General features: G+C 48.5%; 1 protein-coding gene across 1 annotated transcript in view; it reads right to left on the reverse strand.

Moving 5' to 3' along the window:
* Positions 1-19,625, reverse strand: part of NPLOC4 (NPL4 homolog, ubiquitin recognition factor) — a 102,965-nt gene that overhangs the window by 18,597 nt on the left and 64,743 nt on the right. Inside the window, exons 10-12 of the mRNA XM_031934242.1 lie at positions 19,069-19,140; positions 17,427-17,553; positions 9,669-9,829 (exon numbers count right to left, since the gene is read on the reverse strand). Of these exons, the coding sequence (XP_031790102.1) occupies positions 9,669-9,829; positions 17,427-17,553; positions 19,069-19,140 (360 nt within the window). The remainder of the gene's footprint in view (positions 1-9,668; positions 9,830-17,426; positions 17,554-19,068; positions 19,141-19,625) is intronic.

The raw sequence follows: 19,625 nt of genomic DNA on the forward strand, positions 1-19,625 counted from the left end.
GCCATTCAATCAATGGAATTCACTGCTGTCCTGGCACAAAGCCCACATGCTTTTGCGTGCGCGCGTGTGTGTGTGTGTGTGTGTTTGGTTTGAGACAGTCTTGCTCTGTCACCCAGGCTGGAGTGCAGTAGTGCGATCTCGGCTCACTGCAACTTCTGCCTCCAGGGTTCAAGTGATTCTCGTGCCTCAGCCACCACGCCCTGCAATTTTTTGTATTTTTAGTAGAGACGAGGTTTCACCGTGTTAGCCAGGATGGTCTCGATCTCCTGATTTCGTGATCCACCCTCCTCGGCCTCCCAAAGTGCCAGGATTACAGGCATGAGCCACCACGCCTGGCTGACACTCAGTTTCTTAAAAGCACCACTGCTTAGAAAATAGCCCAGTCCATGTGCAACAACACAGCACCTGTCAGCTGCACACAGAACCGGCAGCTGGCATTTCTCGGGCCAGCTGTGTGCACAGAGCCACTTGGTCCTCACAACCACACCAGTCATAGGCACTACTGCTGTCCCTGACACACAGCAAGACAGGAAGGGTTACAAAGATGAGTGAACCTCCTAAAGCGATCGGCGAGGACAGTTGGACAGCTGCGTAGATACTGGGCCCCCCATACCATGTGTGCAGGCTCCCCACCTCCCAAGTTAGTGCTGGTGCTGCAGGGCCAGGACACACGCAGACCTCTCTGCCTTTGGGGAACCTTGAAGTTGAGGCTTGGACCCCAACAGTGGTCTCACACTGAGTAAGACTCTCTCCACCTCCACCGCAAGGGAAGCAAAATTTTCTCTTAGACTGGGAATATACTATAAGAAGTGATTCAGAATCTCTTCTCTTGGCAGTTTCTTAATTGATAAACTGTCCTGAAAAATGCTGGAAGCAAACACAATCTCCTATGGGTGAAAACACTTACTTTAAAAAGTTGTGTGCTGCTGGGTCTTGTCCCAACAAATAGAAAAGTGGGTTACAGGGCTATAGCGAACAGAGCGGTTTGGTAACAACAAAGGAGTATATTGCAGGTAAGTGGCAGAGGACAATGCCCAGAAGTAAGACATGAAGAGACACAGATACCTTGGTTTACAATGAACAGTGGGACTAGGTCAACCAGGCGAACATCTGGAGAAGCACAAAGCTAGATTCCTACCTGTACCAATATCATACATAAATGGATTATGGATCTCAAAGTAAAATTAAATCCTAAAAGCACGGAAAGAGTATGTAGGCAGATGCATAGTTCTGGGGTAAAGAATTACACTTGGCTGGGGATGGGCGCGGTGGCTCACACCTGTAATCCCAGCACTTTGGGAGGCTGGGACGGGCGGATCACAAGGTCAGGAGATCAAGACCATCCTGGCTAACACAGTGAAACTCCGTCTCTACTAAGAAATAGAAAAAACTAGCCGGGCGAGGTGGCGGGCGCCTGTAGTCCCAGCTACTCGGGAGGCTGAGGCAGGAGAATGGCATAAACTCGGGACGTGGAGCTTGCAGTGAGCCGAGATCCGGCCACTGCACTCCAGCCTGGGTGACAGAGCGAGACTCCGTCTCAAAAAAAAAAACAACCTGGTTTGCAACATACGACAAAGGGTTAATATACAAAGACCTCATGAATGAATGCCAAAAATGATGAATCACCTTATAAATACCTAAGCACACGAAGAGGCGACTCACAAAGAAAACAGTCAGTAAACACAGGAGACTCCCTGTGGCCAAAGCAGCACAGAGAGAGAGGTCCTGGGCCTGCTTGGTTCTTGCCAGCGTCACAGGCACGAGGGCAAGGTTGGTCTGAAGCACCACCCGCAAGTGTCCACCCTGACACCTTCCCGGAGGAAATGTGGGAGGACACAGTAAGCTTACTGTGTGGGAGACACAGTAAGCTTCAGCAACAAAATCCTAGTTCTGGGAATTCATCCCAAGCAATTTAAAGCATGCACTAAGAATGAGTTACAGGGTCCACCAAATGCTGTTCACAGCACCAGATGCCAACAAACCCCATGGCCTGCTGAGTAAGCAATGCCTGGCCACAGCAACGGGCAGTGGGTTCCTCCGAGATGCCCTCTGGCCCCTCCACAGCCGGCTCCTTGAAGGAATGCTGTCCTTCTTGCTGCTTCTACGCCTCCTCGGCTCCCCATGGCACTCTGACCTGCCCACCCCAGCACTGTGTGGTCCTCGCCAGACTGCCTGTCCGCACAGCTCTCCAGATGGGGGACCCCAGCACTGTCCCTTGGCACCAGGACATCACCCTCCCACCTCTCCCAGACCCTTCTCCTTGACCTCTTTAGAGCAGCAATCCTTGGAGTTGCTCAACACCCTCTTCTTTTCTCCCACTGAACCACAGCTTGGCTCATCTACTCCAGGTTAGCTGAACGCCGTCTTCTTTTCTCCCCCTGGACCACGGCTTGGCTCGTCTACTTCTGGGTTAATTTAGGCTTTCTCCGCAAATAGTCTGAAAAGGACATTATTGGCCTGTATCTCTTGCCTGAGTTTCCAGACCTGAGTCCTGGCAAATGTCTGTCCTGCTACATCTTCAAACTCCGCATGTTGGCACCTGGACTCACCATCCTCTCACACAGACCCATGGCTCTACTCTGGCACCAGTGGCAACTCTACTCCCCTAAACCAGGAACCTGGCTTGAGACTGTGCTCCTCTCTGCACGCCTGCCAGGCCTCCAAAGCTCTCAGTCCCAACACACCGTCCTCGTCCCCAAGGCCACAGGGAACTGACATGTGGCCTGGATTAGCAACATCACCAGCTTCTCACTGGGCTCCCCAACTCCAAACCGTTCCCCACACTGCAGCATAGGATGGGTCTTCTACAGTGGGGACCTCCCCTGCCCACCCCATCCGGCTGTCAGCACCTGTCCACTGCCTCTCCTACCTGGATTTCAGCCCCACTCACTCCTCTAACCTTGCTGCCTTCTCCTGACTCAGGCTACTGGCATTCAATGCCTGGACTGTTGCAAAAGCTTCCGGCCTCCAGACTGCCCCTCCTGACACCTCCAGCAGGAACATTCCAGAACCCACTTTCCATATCTCTTTCCATGGCCTCCCACTGTCCACCACAGGTCACTCCAGCTAGACTGGCCCCCCGGGTACATGCTGTGCTCTCCAGGTACATGGCTTCAGCAGATTCCACTCCACTTGGCTTCCTCTCACACACTCCAGTCTCAGTGCTATGAATGGCCACCTCGGCGGGCCCTGTTTCCCAACAAGACACCTCCACAGAGTCTGCAAGAAGAGGGACCAGGAGGGACCTGCTCACCATGGCGCCCCAGGTCCTCGGCCTAACACCTGACCCACGGGAAGCGCTCAGCAGATAAATGGTGTGACTGGTCCATTTGCTCACTGCTACAATGAACTGCCCAAGACTGGGTAATTAAAAGGGTTAATTGACTCATAGTTCAGCATGGCTGGGGAGGCCTCAGGGAACTCACAATCATGTCAGGAGGGGAAGGGGAAGCAAGGCACCTTCTTCACAAGGTGGCAGGAAGGAGAAGTGCCGAGCAAAGCAGGAAGATCCCCTTATGAATCCAACAGATCTTGTGAGAATGCACGCACTGTCACTGAGAACAGGATGGGGGAAACCACCCCCAGGATTCAATTATCTCCACCTCATCTCTCCTTGACAGCTGGGGATTACAAGTCAAGATGAGGTTTGGGTGCAGACACAAAGCCTATCCGTATCACAAGGGGTGCTAGAGGCGTCCCTTTTCTTCTTACCAATCTACAAGATTTAATTTTTTCATAATAAACATACATTTCATTTCGTACTTAAAATGTTCCATCTTTATTTATTTAGAGACAGGGTCTCAACATGTTGCCCAGGCTGGAGTGTAGTGGTGCAATCAAAGCTCACTGCAGCCTCGAACTCCTGGGCTCAAGCAATCCTCCTGCCTCAGCCTCCTGAGTAGCTGGGGCCACAGGTGCACACAGCATAGACTGCACACATTACTGTTGAGTGCGGCGGCTCACGCCTGTAATTCTAGCACTTTGGAAGGCAAGGCAGGTAGATTACTTGAGGTCAAGAGTTTGAGACCAGCCTGGCCAACATGGCAAAACCCCTCTCTACCAGCCTAGGTGACACAGCGAGACTCCATCTCAAAAATAAGTAAAGAGGCCGGGTGCGGTGGCTCACGCCTGTGATCCCAGCACTTTGGGAGGCTGAGGCGGGCAGAACACGAGGTCAGGAGATTGAGACCATCCTGGCTAACACGGTGAAACCCTGTCTCTACTAAAAATACAAAAAATTAGCCAGGAGTGGTGGCGGGCACCTGTGGTCCCAGCTACTCGGGAGACTGAGGCAGGAGAATGGCGTGAACCCCGGAGGTGGAGCTTGTAGTGAGCTGAGATCGGGTCACTGCACTCCAGCCTGGGCGACAGAGCCAGACTCCGTCTCAAAAAAAATAAAAAGAAACATGTCACATGAGGATGTATGAGGGTGTTAAACGTGGCACTTTCTGTAATAACCAGGAAGAACCAAAGGCCATCAACACAACACCAATTAAATACATTCTGATTTGCCCATGTAGTCAATAAATGCACTCATTTATTCTCCACAATTACAAGTCTTTGAAGTTAAAAGAATAGAAAAGGAAACAACTCTACCAGATGCAAAGAGTAGTTATCACTAAATATGTTTTCTTCATGTTTCTCTGCAGGGGACAAGTGTTCTCTTTCACAAGAAAGGTGAAAGAGAAAACCCCACTTCCCGCCCCTGACTGCCCCAGAGACAAGTGTGGCTGGCTGGACCTAGTCTCTTGGGAAGCTCCTGGTCCTCACAGGACTATGTTTACATCCATGCTTGCTTTCTTTTTTTTTTTTTTTTGAGACGGAGTCTTGCTCTGCCGCCCAGGCTGGAGTGCAGTGGCCGGATCTCCGCTCACTGCAAGCTCCGCCTCCCGGGTTTACGCCATTCTCCTGCCTCAGCCTCCTGAGTAGCTGGGACTACAGGCGCCCGCCTCAACACCTGGCTAGTTTTTTTTGTATTTTTTAGTAGAGACGGGGCTTCACCGTATTAGCCAGGATGGCCTCGATCTCCTGACCTCGTGATCCACCCGTCTCGGCCTCCCAAAGTGCTGGGATTACAGGCTTGAGCCACCGCGCCCGGCCTACATCCATGCTTTCTTAAAAAAAACTACACGGGAATGATGACACAGATGTGCCTTCAAATCACTTCTCCAACATCAGTATCTGCACAGCTCCCCTCATCTGTCCACAAAGCTCTTCCTCATTCTCTTACTGGCTGCATATGGGACAGGGCAAAGCTGCAGACTCTTCTCCCTCCTGAAGGACAGTCAGGAAGCGTCTACTCCCACCCCGTGTGTGAGTACACGTAAATGTATGCCCACATAGATGTGCAAATGCCTATATGCGTCTTCAAAAAACAAACAAAATTGGTATTATACTCTAGGTACAGATGCACTTTTAATTTTACTTTTTGAGTTTTATCCCTTATCTTTCAATGATTTGTAAACGCAAACCTTCAGTAACCACACGCTATCCCAGAGTCCAGCTGTAACTTCATATCCCCTTGGGACGGGGCTGTTCAATTGTTTCCAATTTTTATTGCCAGAGACAACAATATGATGAACAACAGCCTTAGACAAATATTGGTGCACGTTTTGTTTACAAGGCATATTTTACCTTCAACCTCAAAGTCCATGGGAGGACTAAAAGGATGACTTTAATGTCGGCTTTTACAGTTCTCTTTGCTCCAACTGGTATTTTCCTGAAACATGAGAAATCTGTCTCAAATCCTACAGGGCTATAAACAATTTTGGGAAGTATTTCTAGCCTATTCTCACTAACAGTGGGCAAATAAGCACTCTATGAAAACAACAGAATGATTAAGGAAATGTCACATATTTCATGACAAAAGGGAGCTCCATTCCTAAGTGCAAGAAACTTATAATAACACATGGAAATAAAAAAGCAAATTTCCAACCCGAAAAGGGTATTTAAAAATAATCCTACAGAAAACTCACAGTTGACGATAAAATCCTAAAAGCACTTGCTTTACGATTAAAAGCAAGACAAAGGTGCCAGAGACGTTCACTGCCATCAGTGCTGTTTGGGAGATCCCAGGCAACATCGCGATAAGCCCAGAGAATGAGAAGGGCTGATGATGGAAAGGATAACACATGTAGGAAATGCAAAAGACTAAACTTATAAATAATAATATTGAGGAACAGATAGCAGTTGCTGGATACAAAAATTTACCTGTTTCAAACAGCAACAGTTTAAAAATGTAATTTTAAGATAGTGCTATTTTGTAATAGATTAAAAATAAATTAAAGTACCTAGGAATAATCTAATAAATGATAGGTAAGACCTCCACAGAGAAAATCGAAAACCTTTCTAAGAGACGTTAAACAACATGGGAACGAGGCCGGGCACGGTGGCTCACGCCTGTAATTCTACCACTTTGGGAGGCCGAGGCGGGCGGATTAACTGCTGAGCTCAGGAGTTCGAAACCAGCCTGGGCAACATGGTGAAACCCTGTTTCTACTAAAATACAAAAAATTAGCCAGGCGTGGGGGTGTGGGCCTGTAGTCCCAGTCCCAGCTACTCGGGAGACTGAGGCAGGAGAATTGCTGGGAGGCAGAGGCTGCAGTGAGCCAAGATTGCGCCATTACACTCCAGCCTGGGCGAGAAAGAGAGAGACTGTCTCAAAAAAAAAAAAAAAAAAAAAGAGTCTAGTATTAGTTCTGGTTTAGGAAAATTGGCCAATGGAATAGAACAGAGTCCAGAAACATCCATGATTCTCCATGATTCATGGAGACAACTGATGACAGAAGCATCAAAGATTAAGAGAGAAACAAAAGTTTATTTTTATTCCCAAAACCGTGCTCGTATAGCTGATTATCCACATCGTTAAGAAAGAAATCAAGGATGGGTGAGGTGGCTCACGCCTGTAATCCCAGCACTTTGGGAGGCCAAGGTAGGCGGATCATGAGGTCAGGAGTTCGAGACCATCCTGGCCAACATGGTGAAACCCAATCTCTACTAAAAATATAAAAATTAGCCAGGCGTGGTGGTGCACACCTGTAATCCCAGCACTGTGGGAGGCTCACATCTGTACTCCCAGCACTGTGGGAGGCCGAGACAGGCAGACTGCTTGAGCCCAGGAGTTCAAGACCAGCCTGGGCAACATGGTGAAACCCTGATTCTACTAAAAATACAAAAGAGTTAGGTGGGCATGGTAGTGCGTGCCTGCAGTCCCAGCTACATGGGAGGCTGAGGCAGAAGGATTACATGAGCCCAGGAGGCAGAAGTTGCAATGAGCTGAGATCACACGCCAGCCTGTACTCCAGCCTGGGTGACAGAGCGAGACGCTATTTCAAAAGAAAAATATAGGTCAGGCACAGTGTTTCATGCATGTAATCCCAGCACTCTGGGAGGCTGAGGCAGGCAGATCACTTGAGATCAGGAGTTCGAGACCAGCCTGTCCAACTGGGTAGGAGGGAGGAAGAGGAGGCAGGGGCCTGAATCCAAACCAGACAAGAAGACCCCCAGCAAAGAGGACAGTGGTACTGAGACAGAAAGCCCCCTCCCTCCTCCTGCAGGAAGTGAGTGCTGGGGGAGACAAGAGTCTGGCAGAGACCCTGGAGATACAGGAATTTCAAACATGCAGCCATTCTCCCCCCTCAAGATGTTTGCAGCTGGGTGTGGTATAATCCCAGCATTTTGGGTGGCCTCACACCTGTAATCCCAGCACTTTGGGTGGCCCAGGTGGGCAAATCGCTTAAGGCCAGGAGTTCCAAGACCGGCCTGGCTAAACAGTAAAACACAGTCTCTACAAAAAATACAAAGAATTAGCTGGGTCTGGTGGCACGTGTCTGTAGTCCCAACTACTCGGGAGGCTGAGGCACAAGAATCGCTTGAACTCCGAGGGCAGAGGCTGCAGTGGGCTGAGATCACGCCACTGCACTCCAGCCTGGGTAACAGAGCAAGACTGTCTCAAAAACAAGAAAAAAAAAATGCTTTTAAAACTTTTAAGGTACATGGGATACCTACATAATTAAGCTGTATGAAGCATGAGAAAAACGAGAAACTTCTGGACAGTCTGTATCTCCCAGCCTTTCAGGGCCAGTGAGACAAAGATTTAAGGAAGACTGCCACCTCACAAAGAGCGCTACCAGGCTCTCAGATGGCACCCCTAAGGGGCTACACTGTAGAAACACAGAAGGATCAACTCATCGAAACGCAAGTCAGCTCTGACCTGCTACTTGCCGCCTGGATGGAGATGGACAGCTCACCACCACCACGTTTCCCATGGAGGAAAAGAAAGCCCTCTCTAGAAGAAGACACCCTGCTGGAGTCTCTGGCTTGTGATACACAATGAGCACCATATCACACACACTCAGTACCCCAGTAACAAGGACGGACGGACAGATGGTCCACAGAAAACACACTGCAGCTGTAGACCCATATATGCTAACCCATAATTAGAAAAACAAAATCAATTAAAACTGATGCAGAAATACCAGGTGACATGAGTTAGTATATAAGAACATTAAAAGTTAATACGGGCCGGGCGCAGTGGCTCATGCCTGTAACCCCAACACTTTGGGAGGCTGAGGCGGGAAGACTGCTGGAGGCCAGGAGTTCAAGATCAACCTGGCCTACATAGTGAGACCCTGTCTCTTTAAAAAAAAAAAAAAGGAAAAAAGAAAGAAAAAAGTTAATATAACTGTATCCTCTATGTTCAAAGAGTTAAGTAGAAACACGGGAAGCAATTAACAACTTAAACTTCTAGAATGAAAACTACAACCTCTGAGATTAACAATATGCTGGATGAGATTAACTGCAGATTAGACACTGTAGAAGTCAAGATCAATGAATGTTAAGACATAACAGAAATTATCCAAAATGAAACACTGAAAAAGACTGAAACAAAATGAACAGAGTATCAATAAACTGTGGGAAAACTCCAGGCAGTCAAATAGATGTGTAACTGGAGCCCCCAAAGGAGCAGGAATCACCAAAAAGAAAAAACATTGAATAGCTGCAACTGACAGGATTCTAAAAAAAGGTCCCTAAACATCTCCCACTGCCTTCTCATCTCCACCCCCACCCTTGAGACAGGGTCTCACTCTGTCACCCAGGCCTACGTGTAAAGCAGTGGCACGATCATGGCTAAGGGCAGCCTTGACCTCCCCAGACTCAGGTGATCCTCCTACCTCAGCCTCCTAAGTAGCTGGGACAACAGTTCATGCCACCACATCTATTTTTTGAAGAAACAGGGTCTCGCTATGTTGCCCAGGCTGGTCTTGAGGTCCTGAGCTCAAGCGATCCTCCTGCCTTGACCTCCCAAAATGCTGGGATTACAGGCATGAGCCACCATGCCCAGGCCCCATCTTCTCATCTTTAGAAACCGAGACTGTCTGTGTTGCAATGGTCGGATTTGGTCTTGCTGATCTCAAATCTAGTGCATGTAGCTCCACTCCTGGAGAGAAGCCCTAATGCCATGGAAGCATGAGTAGCTAATTTCCAGCCCCAGAAACGTGACAGAAGCCTTTGGTGACAAGGAGGGTTCAACCACAGCTGACGAATGGCTGCTATAGGCAGAATGCACCCAAATTAGAAAGGTTCAAGACAGGTTGACACCATTATTTTTCTTTTTTTGTACAGAATTTTCTTTTTATACAGAATTCTTTTTCTTACCGTACTTTTACCTTATAAAACACATCAGGCACGTACTGCTCACTGCTAGACTCCTTGGCGTAGCCAAGCTCCGGGGCGTCCTTGCACGGCAGCAAACACTCATCACGGACGAGCGCCATACACTGATTGGACACCTGGTATCCTTCAAAGTGGACTTGATTGTCAGGACCACCTGCAAGAGAGAGACCTTCAAAAAGAGCCTACCAGACAGCATTCAAACCCGGTCCATGTCTGCTAACTCCTCACCTCCGATCAACAGAAAAAACGAACCCTCAAGAGTTTGTCAGGTAACAGTTAAAAAGTGTTCAGTAGTCAGCCGGGCGCGGTGGCGCACACCTGTAATCCCAGCACTTTGGGAGGCCGAGGTGGGCGGATCACGAGGTCAGGAGATTGAGACCATCCTGGCTAACTCAGTGAAACCCCGTCTCTACGAAAAATATAAAAAATTAGCCGAGTGTGGTGGCGGGAGCCTGTAGTCTCAGCTACTCGGGAGGCTGAGACAGGAGAATGGCGTGAACCTGGGAGGCGGAGCTTGAAGTGAGCCGAGATTGCACCACTGCACTCCAGCATGGGTGACAGTGCGAGACTCCATCTCAAAACAACAAAAAAAAGTTCAGTAGTCAACGGATGGGTGGCCACAACACAAGACCTAGACATGCATGTCAGGACACCCTGCAGCTCCACACACACTTGGCTCCACAAACAGGTGCCACCACGGACACGCTCTATCAGAATCAGGAAAACAAGATTGTTAAACGTTTGAAAAAAAGAAAAAAAAGAAAAGAAAATACTGGGTGCAGTGGCTCATGCCTGTAATCTGAGCACTCTGAGAGGGCAGGGTGGGAGGACTGCTTGAGCCCAGGAGTTTGAGACCAGTCTGGGCAACATAGTGAGATCCTATTTTTCCAATTAAAAAAAATATATATTATTAAACATTGTCTAACATCTGCCCCTAAAGCGAGGCTTAGCGTCATCTTGGGCTCCTGGTTCATAGTAACACCAGGGGCATAAATGGCAGATAGATTCCTAGGTTCACGGTAAGGACGGGTGGATAAATTCATCTGGAGGCAGAGAGATGGGGGAGGGGGTAGGAGAAGAGCAAGACGGAAACTATTTTTAATACAAATCCAGTCATTGTATTGTATACACAGTAACCTCTGTCTTACAGAAACCTACACGGCCACCACGCAGAGTCGATGCCACCAGGTGTCATCACACAGTGTGGAGGCGCAGGTGCCACTCCACGGCCGTGGGCAGACCTGGGAGCCCAGATCCTCCACGGTTTCACCCTCCACACTGCCCACCCCATTCTTCTCTCCCAGTCTCCACTCCATCAAAACCTCCAGAATGACTTCATGTGGGGACAAGGGGACTACAGATCACCGCTGAGAGGCGGCAGTGTGGTCCAGTTAGACCAGGTCCCTGAAGTGAGTTGGGCAGATGATGCCATGGGGGCAGCCTGAGCCTTTGGAGGAGGCAGGCATGGGGGAAATGCCCACCGCCGCAGGGTGTGCTTCTAGAACTGAAGTTACCACTGACTACAATCTCATTATTTTTTAGGCATTTATTTATTGTTTTACAAGTAAGGTCTTACTATGTTGCCCAGGCTGGGTCTCTAACTCCTGGCCCCATGTGATCCTCCCGCCTCAGCTTCCCAAAGTGCTGGAATTACAGGTGTGAGCCACTGTGCCCGGCTCTCATCATTTGTTATAGCTTTGGAGGAAAAACAAAAAAAACCCCAATACCTCTATCTCAGTTTCTTTGACAAAAACAATCATTTATGATCAGAAAACAGAAACATAGTGCACGTGGCTTTCAAACATGCATCAGAAAGCAAACCTGACGGCCAAAAAAACAAAAAAAGGTGAGGGAGGAGATAGAGCTGGCTGCCACAAAGCTCTCAATGCACATAGGAGGCAGGTGATGGATGGCTTCAAAACCCAGAGTCAAACTGGCTCCAAAGGCACAGTTCACTAGCATAGGATTTTCTCCCTGCCCCAAACTCAATGCTCAGGAGGTAGCCAACCCTGGGCAAACGACCACTAATAGCTCAGCAAAGACACAGGCACCTCACTCGCCCATGTGCTTGGTGGCATAAATGGCACTAAAAGAATGCAGGGCTCACAGAGAGCAGAGGCAAAGGCTGGACAGAGTGCCAGGGAACCACAGTGCAGACATCTGGTTAGGACACTGTGAAAACCTGGACTGGGCTTGGCACGGTGGCTCATACCTGTAATTCCAGCACTTTGGGAGGCCAAGGCAGGCAGATCACCTGAGGTCAGGAGTTCAAGACCAGCCTGGAAAACATGGTGAAACCCTGTCTCTACTAAAAATATAAAAATTAGCCAGGCATGGTGGCATGCACCTGTAATCCCAGCTATTCAGGAGGCTGAGGCAGGAGAATTGCTTGGCCCCGGGAAGCAGAGGCTGCGATGAGCTGAGATCACGCCACTGCACTCCAGCCTGGGCAATGGAGCAAGAATCTGTCTCCAGAATAAAACAAACAAACAAAAAAACAAAAAACCTGCACTGGTGTTTAGATTGATCATTAACATGACAGGTCATTCAAGAAAGAAAAATCTAGCAGTTGAGAATAAGAGAAAAATGGAAAGCAGTATTTATAAAACTGAAGGCTGTTTATAAACAGCAAAATTGGCCATATGGATAATCTTCAAGGGTAAATTCACTGAGATGAACTGCAAACTCCCCTTCCCACGTAGAGCAGCAGGAAATACATGTCCTGATGGGTTTGTGTAACCCTGCCGGAACGGCTGGCAGGACAAGTTAACTATCACTCCCTCCACAAATCAGCCAGTCAGGAAATCCTTACGTGGGAAAGATCACAGGGCCTACAAACAGGCAGCGACAGAAAAACCTCAGCTGCTATTGAATCTGAGATGCATTTCTGGTTTTTTAAACCAGATCCTCAGGAAGTAATTTTCACAGCCTGTAAATTTAGAGTATGCCAGACTATGAGGAGACAGACGCCCAGCCCAGTGTGGGGGTAAGCTCTGCACTGTCCTTCCACAGGCCCCTCAGCGTCACTCGAGGAAAGCACACACTTCAACGGGGCCCTTACACTCTAAAGTCTCATGCCAGAGAATATCTGTGTACAATGAAAGGGGAAAGGGGAGGAAGGACAGATGCAGAGGGAGGGGCGAGGCCTTCGCATCCCAGCCAGGACCTGAATGCTGCCAGTAGGAGCGCCACGCCCCCTGTGCCACATGGCTCGGTCTGCACCTTCCTTTTTTTTTTTTTTCCTGAGACAGAGTCTTGCCCTGTCGCAATGGCATCATCTCAGCTCACTGCAACCTCCGCCTACCAGGTTCAAGCAATTCTCCTGCCGCAGCCTCCCGAGTAGCTGAGACTACAGGCGTGCACCACCACACCTAGCTAATTTTTATATCTTTAGTAGAGACGGGGTTTCACCCTGTTGGCCAGGCTGGTCTCGAACTCCTGACCTTGTGATCTGCCCACCTTGGCCTCCCAAAGTGCTGGGATTACAGGTATGAGCCACCGTGCCAGGCCTGGTCTGCACCTTCCTGTCTAAGGAGGGACGTAGGACAGGAATGCAGCAAGTACAATTTCCAACAGCGCCACGGGGTCCCCACATAGCCACGACCAAGAGACCCTAACACAGGGGAAAGAGCACACTTCACTTGAGTTAGAAAACCTTCATCCGAGCCGTAGCGATTAAAGACACGCATGAGGATTGCACTCCTTAGTCGGCCACCACCCCTGGGAAAGGGAGACCATGGCAAGTCTGAGCACCAAGAGGGGTGATTCACACAGACACAAGGCGGCTGTCACTGCCTATCTGCTTATAAATTAGGTTATTTATTGTCTCTCAGTTCTAACATCTTTCAGTAAATGCCAATTCTAGAGGCGAAAAAAGCCCAAGGATGATCTATATAATCTCTCAACTCTCAACAAGTATGACTCAAATTGAAGGTGGTAGCCCCCAAGTTAGAAACTGTAATACTAAAAATGTGCCAGTTCTTCTGGCCCGTGGAATAATTTCTCCATAGAAACAGTAATTAGATGGGGCACAGTGGCTCACACCTGTAATCTCAGGACTTTGTGAGGCCAAGGCAGGCAGATCACTTGAAGCCAGAAGTTTGGGACCAGCCTGGTCAACATGGTGAACCCGTCTCTATAAAAAATACAAAAATTAGCCGGGTGCAGTGGCTCACGCCTGTAATCCTAGCACTTTGGGAGGCCGAGGCGGGTGGATCACGAGGTCAGGAGATTGAGACCATCCTGGCGAACACGGTGAAACCCCATCTCTACTAAAAATACAAAAAAAAAAAAAAAAAATTAGCCAGGTGTGGTGGTGGGCGCCTGTAGTCCCAGCTTCTAGGGAGGCTGAGGCAGGAGAATGGCATGAACCCGGGAGGCGGAGCTTGCAGTGAGCCGAGATCGCGCCACTGCACTCCAGCCTGGGCGACAGAGCGAGACTTCGTCTCAAAAAAAAAAAAAAAATTACAAAAATTGGCTGGGTGTGTTGGCATGCCCCTGTAATCCCAGCTACTTGGGAGGCTGAGGCACAAGAATCACTTGAACTCGGGAGGCAGAGGTTGCAGTGAGCCAAGATCGTGCCACTGCACTCCAGCCTGGATGACAGAACAAGACTGTCTCAAAAAAAAATTAAAAATAAAAATAAAAGACCCTCGATTTCACTCAGAATGAAATAGAAATTAAAACCACACTGAAATACTATGGAACTGTTCCATATTCCACATAACTCAGAATGCCCACTGCACACTTGTGTAGAAAAAAGCACTATTTACAATCATGAGAGATTAGAAGCAATTCTATTTTATAAAGAGCCACAGAACAGACAGGCACAGTTTCAATGCACACTGAATTCTCTGGGACTATAATAGTGTAAGCTGAGGTAAGGGTACACTCTTCTGCCTGGAACTGGGTGGAGAGGTGTTGAGCCTCTCAGGAAGCCATGTTGCTGACGGCAAGGCCAGCTAAGAGGCCTAGACTCAGCTCTGTGCTCAGCCCTTGCCCACACAGGCCAGCACGGATCCCACTGTGCTGTCCTCACGGGTCAGTCCAGAAGCACTGACACACCTAAACGTTCGACTTTATTCTGTTTCTTTCCTATCACTTTCCCTTGATGTTACAATTACTCTGCCTTCTATTTCAGAATTCTGTGTGTCGGCAGCCTACGTTAACTGTATTACCCATGAATTTTATTTCTGCATAGTAAAGGGGTATCACAAAGTGTTCTAAAAACAGGAGTTGAGTCTGATAGGCTTGGAAACTACCAGCCTACACTACTGCACCCAGATATCAGCCTACTTGTGGCAGGGGTGTGGGGATGTGACACCGAGAAGAGTATGACGATACCTTTCTCCTCGTCTGTAAATACAATGCTAGCCAGGTAGAATTCTAAATGACATGAGCGCCTTTGTTTTCTGCTCCCCTCCTGGGTGCCCAGTGCCCCCTGCCTGACGCCCCAGCTGCTCTCCAGCTGCCCTGAGTCTCCCACCATTACAGCACCCCTCCACAGAGTGCCCTCACTTAACGGGTTCTGTAACGCAGAATTCCCAGACCCTCCTTCAATCCTAGCCCAAATTCCCAACCCTTCCCTTAAGTGCTCAACCCAAGCAACAATTTAGGAAAATAAATCTGACTCAACTAATTCACATGTGAAATAGTTAACATGTATTAATTATTAAAATAATTAACATGTGAAAGATGCCTATCACTATTCAAAAAGTATATTCATTTCGAAAATCAATCTAAATGCACCTTACATCAAGGAACTAACTGCAGGCTAGGCAACACAGCAAGACTTCGTTTCTGTTAAAATTAAAAAATTAGGCCAGGCACGGTGGCTTGCGCCTGTAATCCCAGCACTCTGGGAGGCCGAGGCAGGCAGATCACGAGTCAGGAGACTGAGACCATCCTGGTTGACGTGGTGAAACCCTGTCTCTACTAAAAATACAAAAAATTATCTAGGCGTGCTGGGGGGCGCCTGTAGTCCCAGCTACTTGGGAGGCTGGGACAGGAGAACGGCGTGAACCCAGGAGGCGGAGCTTGCAGTGAGCTGAGATTGCGCCACTGCACTCCAGCCTGGGCAAGAGAGAGAGACTCCGTCTCTGGGGGAAAAAAAAAAAAAAATTTTTAAATTAGCCAGGCATGGTGGTGCACGCATGTAGTCCCAACTACATGGAAGGCTGATGGGGGTGGATCACATGAGTCCAGGAGTCACACCAGTGAGCTGTGACTACACCACTGCGCTCCAGCGCTCCAGCCTGGGTGACAGAGCAAGAACCTTCTCAAAAAAACAAACAAAAAGACACAAAAACCTGGCAAGCTCAAGAATATGCAGCAAAGTGCAAAAACTTCTGCAGTCAGCTTGAACACTTTTCTTTCTTTTTTTAAAATATGTTTTATTTATTTATTTTTTGTAGAGATGGGGTCTTGCCATGTTGCACAGGCTGATCTCAAACTCCCAGTCCCAAGGGATCCTCCTGACTCAACCTCCCAAAATGCTACGATTACAGATGTTGTAATCCCAGCACTCTGAGAGGCCAATGAGGGAGAACACCTGAGGTCAGGAGTTCAAGACCAGCCTGGTCAACAAGGCAAAACCCTGTCTCTACTAAAATTACAAAAATTAGTCGGGTGTGGTGGTGTGCGCTCACAATTCCAGCTGTAGGCTGGGGCATGAAAATCACTTGAACCCAGGAGGCGGACGTTGCAGTGAGCCGAGATTGCGCCACTGCACTCCAGCCTTAAATGACAGAGTGAGACTGTCAAAAAAAAAAAACCCGCTTTTTTCTTTTTGAGATGGAGTTATACTCTGTTGCCCAGGGGAACATCCTTGTCTATATACACACACATATATATATACACACACATATATATATGTATTTTTTTTTCTTTTTTTGAGTCTCGCCCTGTCACCCAGGCTGGAGTGCACTGGCACAAACTCAGTTCACTGCAATCTCCACCTGCTGGGTTCAAGCGATTCTCCTGCCTCAGCTCCTTGAGTAGCTGGGATTACAGGTGCCCACCACCACACCCAGCTAATTTTTGTATTTGTAATAGAGATGGTGTTTCACTATGCTGGCCAGGCTGGTTTCGGGACTCCTTGACCTCAAGTGATCCACCCACCTTGGCCTCCCAAAGTGCTGCGATTACAGGCGTGAGGTACCACGCCCGGCCAAAAAAGTGGACTTTTAAGGACAGCACTGGCCTAGAGGAGAGCACTGTGGAGGTCCTGATTCTGTTATGAGTTTTGGGGTCTGTGTTTATAGTTTTATGCTGTTAAGTTCAGAATTTTTTTTTTTTTTTCCTCTGAGACGGAGTCTCGCTCTGTCGCCCAGGCTGGAGTGCAGTGGCGTAATCTCAGCTCACTGCAAGCTCCGCCTCCCGGGTTCCGGCCATTCTCCTGCCTCAGCCTCCCGAGTAGCTGGGACTACAGGCGCCCGCCACCTCGCCCGGCTAGTTTTTTGTATTTTTTAGTAGAGATGGGGTTTCACTGTGTTAGCCAGGATGGTCTCGATCTCCTGACCTCGTGATCCGCCTGTCTTGGCCTCCCGAAGTGCTGGGATTACAGGCTTGAGCTACCGCGCCCGGCCGGCAAGTTCAGAATTTTTACCATAAAAAGAAAGGAGGAATTTACATCCCACAAGCCCAGTAAGAAAGTCCACTATAACTAAGTTAAGGATAAAAGGCTACCAAAAAGAGGAACAAAACATATTAACGAGGTGGTAATATTTACATTACAACTGTCCCTGTTATACCTGTAGCCACTGCAGTAACAAACTTGGATCCAAAATGTCCATCGGGAGAGAGCCGGCACATGTTGGGATGCTTGTTCTGGAAGTCTCCTGCAGTGATGCACTCTTCTGAACTTAGGAAATAGGTGTCCTAAGACAAGAGAAGCAGCCTATCAATTTTACAGCATCATGCCAAATATGTTTCTATTTCTTCATTAAAAAATAAGAACTAAGTCAGGCGCAGTGGCTCACACCTCTAATTCCAGCACTTTGAGAGGTGGAAGTGGAAGGCCCACTTGAGGACAAGAGTTCGAGACCAGCCTGGCCAACACAGCAAAACCTGGTCTCGGTCTACACGGTGAAACCCCGTCTCTACTAAAAATACAAAAAACTAGCCGGGCGAGGTGGCGGGTGCCTGTAGTCCCAGCTACTCGGGAGGCTGAAGCAGGAGAATGGCGTGAACCCCGGAGGCGGAGCTTGCAGTGAGCTGAGATCTGGCCACTGCACTCCAGCCCGGGCGACAGAGCAAGACTCTGTCTCAAAAAAAAAAATAAAAATAAAAAAAATAAAAAAATTATCTGGGTATGGTGGCGCACACCTGAACCCAGGAGGAAACTGTAGTGAGCCGAGACTGTGCCACTGCACTCCAACCTGTGCGACAGAGCAACACTCTGTCTCAAAAAAATAAAAAATAAGAACCAAACTATAGTGTGGCCGGGCGCGGTGGCTCAAGCCTGTAATCCCAGCACTTTGGGAGGCTGAGACGGGCGGATCATGAGGTCAGGAGATCGAGACCATCCTGGCTAACATGGTGAAACCCCGTCTCTACTAAAAAATACAAAAAACTAGTCGTGCAAGGTGGCGGGCGCCTGTAGTCCCAGCTACTTGGGAGGCTGAGGCAGGAGAATGGCATAAACCCGGGAGGCAGAGCTTGCAGTGAGCTGAGATCCGGCCATTGCACTCCAGCCTGGGTGACAGAGCGAGACTCCGTCTCAAAAAAAAAAAAAAAAAAAGAACCAAACTATAAAACTCAAAACCACTTTGAAACAAGTATCTACAATTCCTAACCATTATCAATTCCTCATCTAAAACCACCCAAGACTACGAAGGCCAGAAGCACTACGCAAACCACCCGCCATGGGCTGAGCCCTGAAAGTCACTGCTTTGTAAAGGTAAGATGGGTTTAGTTCTATGAGACCAGGAGATCCAGCCTTCATTGATCAAGAAGACCTCTTGAAAAATAATGGGGCCTGAGGGCTGGGTGCAGTGGCTCACGCCTGTAATCCCAGCACCCTCGGAGGCCGAGGCGGGCAGATCACGAGGTCAAGATCAAGACCATCCTGGCTAACACGGTGAAACCCTGTCTTCACTAAAAATACAAAAAAAATTAGCCAGGCGTGGTGGCGGGCGCCTGTAGTCCCAGCTTCTTGGGAGGCTGAGGCAGGAGAATGGCATGAACCCGGGAGGCAGAGCTTGCAGTGAGCTGAGATTGCACTACTGTACTCCAGCCTGGGCAACAGAGCGAGATTCCATCTCAAAAAATAATAATAATAATAATGTGGCCTGAAAGCTAGAACCAGCGGTGCAAAGAGACCCTGAGAATGCAGGCCAGTGCCATCTGTAACCAAGCCACAGGGCCACATACACATTCCTATCTCCACCTCACCTTATTTCTACTGTAGCGGACTGTACCCTTTCGGGTATCTTCTGAGACGAGGTCTGTAAATATCCAGCCAACCTGAATAAAAAGGAAAGTATCTTTTAAACATCTCTTTTAGATGATGAATGGTTGGGTGTGGTGACTATGCCTGTAATCCCAGCAATTTGGGAAGCTGAGGCAGGAGAATCATGAGGTCAAGAGATCGAGACCATCCTGGCCAACATGGTGAAACCTCGTCTCTACTAAAAATACAGAAATTAGAGTGCGGTGGCTCATGCCTATAATCCCAGCACTTTGGGAGGTCGAGGCGGGTGGATCACCTGAGATCAGGAGTTCGAGACCAGCCTGACCAATATGGAGAAACCCTGTCTCTACTAAAAATACAAAATTAGCCGGGGTGGTGGCATATGCCTGTAACCCCAGCTACTCAGGAGGCTGAGGCAGGAGAATCACTTGAATCCAGGAGGCAGAGGTTGTGGTGAGCCGAGATCGCACCATTGCACTACAGCCTGGGCAACAAGAGCGAAACTCTGTCTCAAAAAAAAAAAAAAAAAAAAAAAAAT

The sequence above is a fragment of the Piliocolobus tephrosceles genome, chromosome 16 (assembly GCF_002776525.5).
Source record: "Piliocolobus tephrosceles isolate RC106 chromosome 16, ASM277652v3, whole genome shotgun sequence".
In the NCBI taxonomy this organism is placed as follows: domain Eukaryota; kingdom Metazoa; phylum Chordata; class Mammalia; order Primates; family Cercopithecidae; genus Piliocolobus; species Piliocolobus tephrosceles.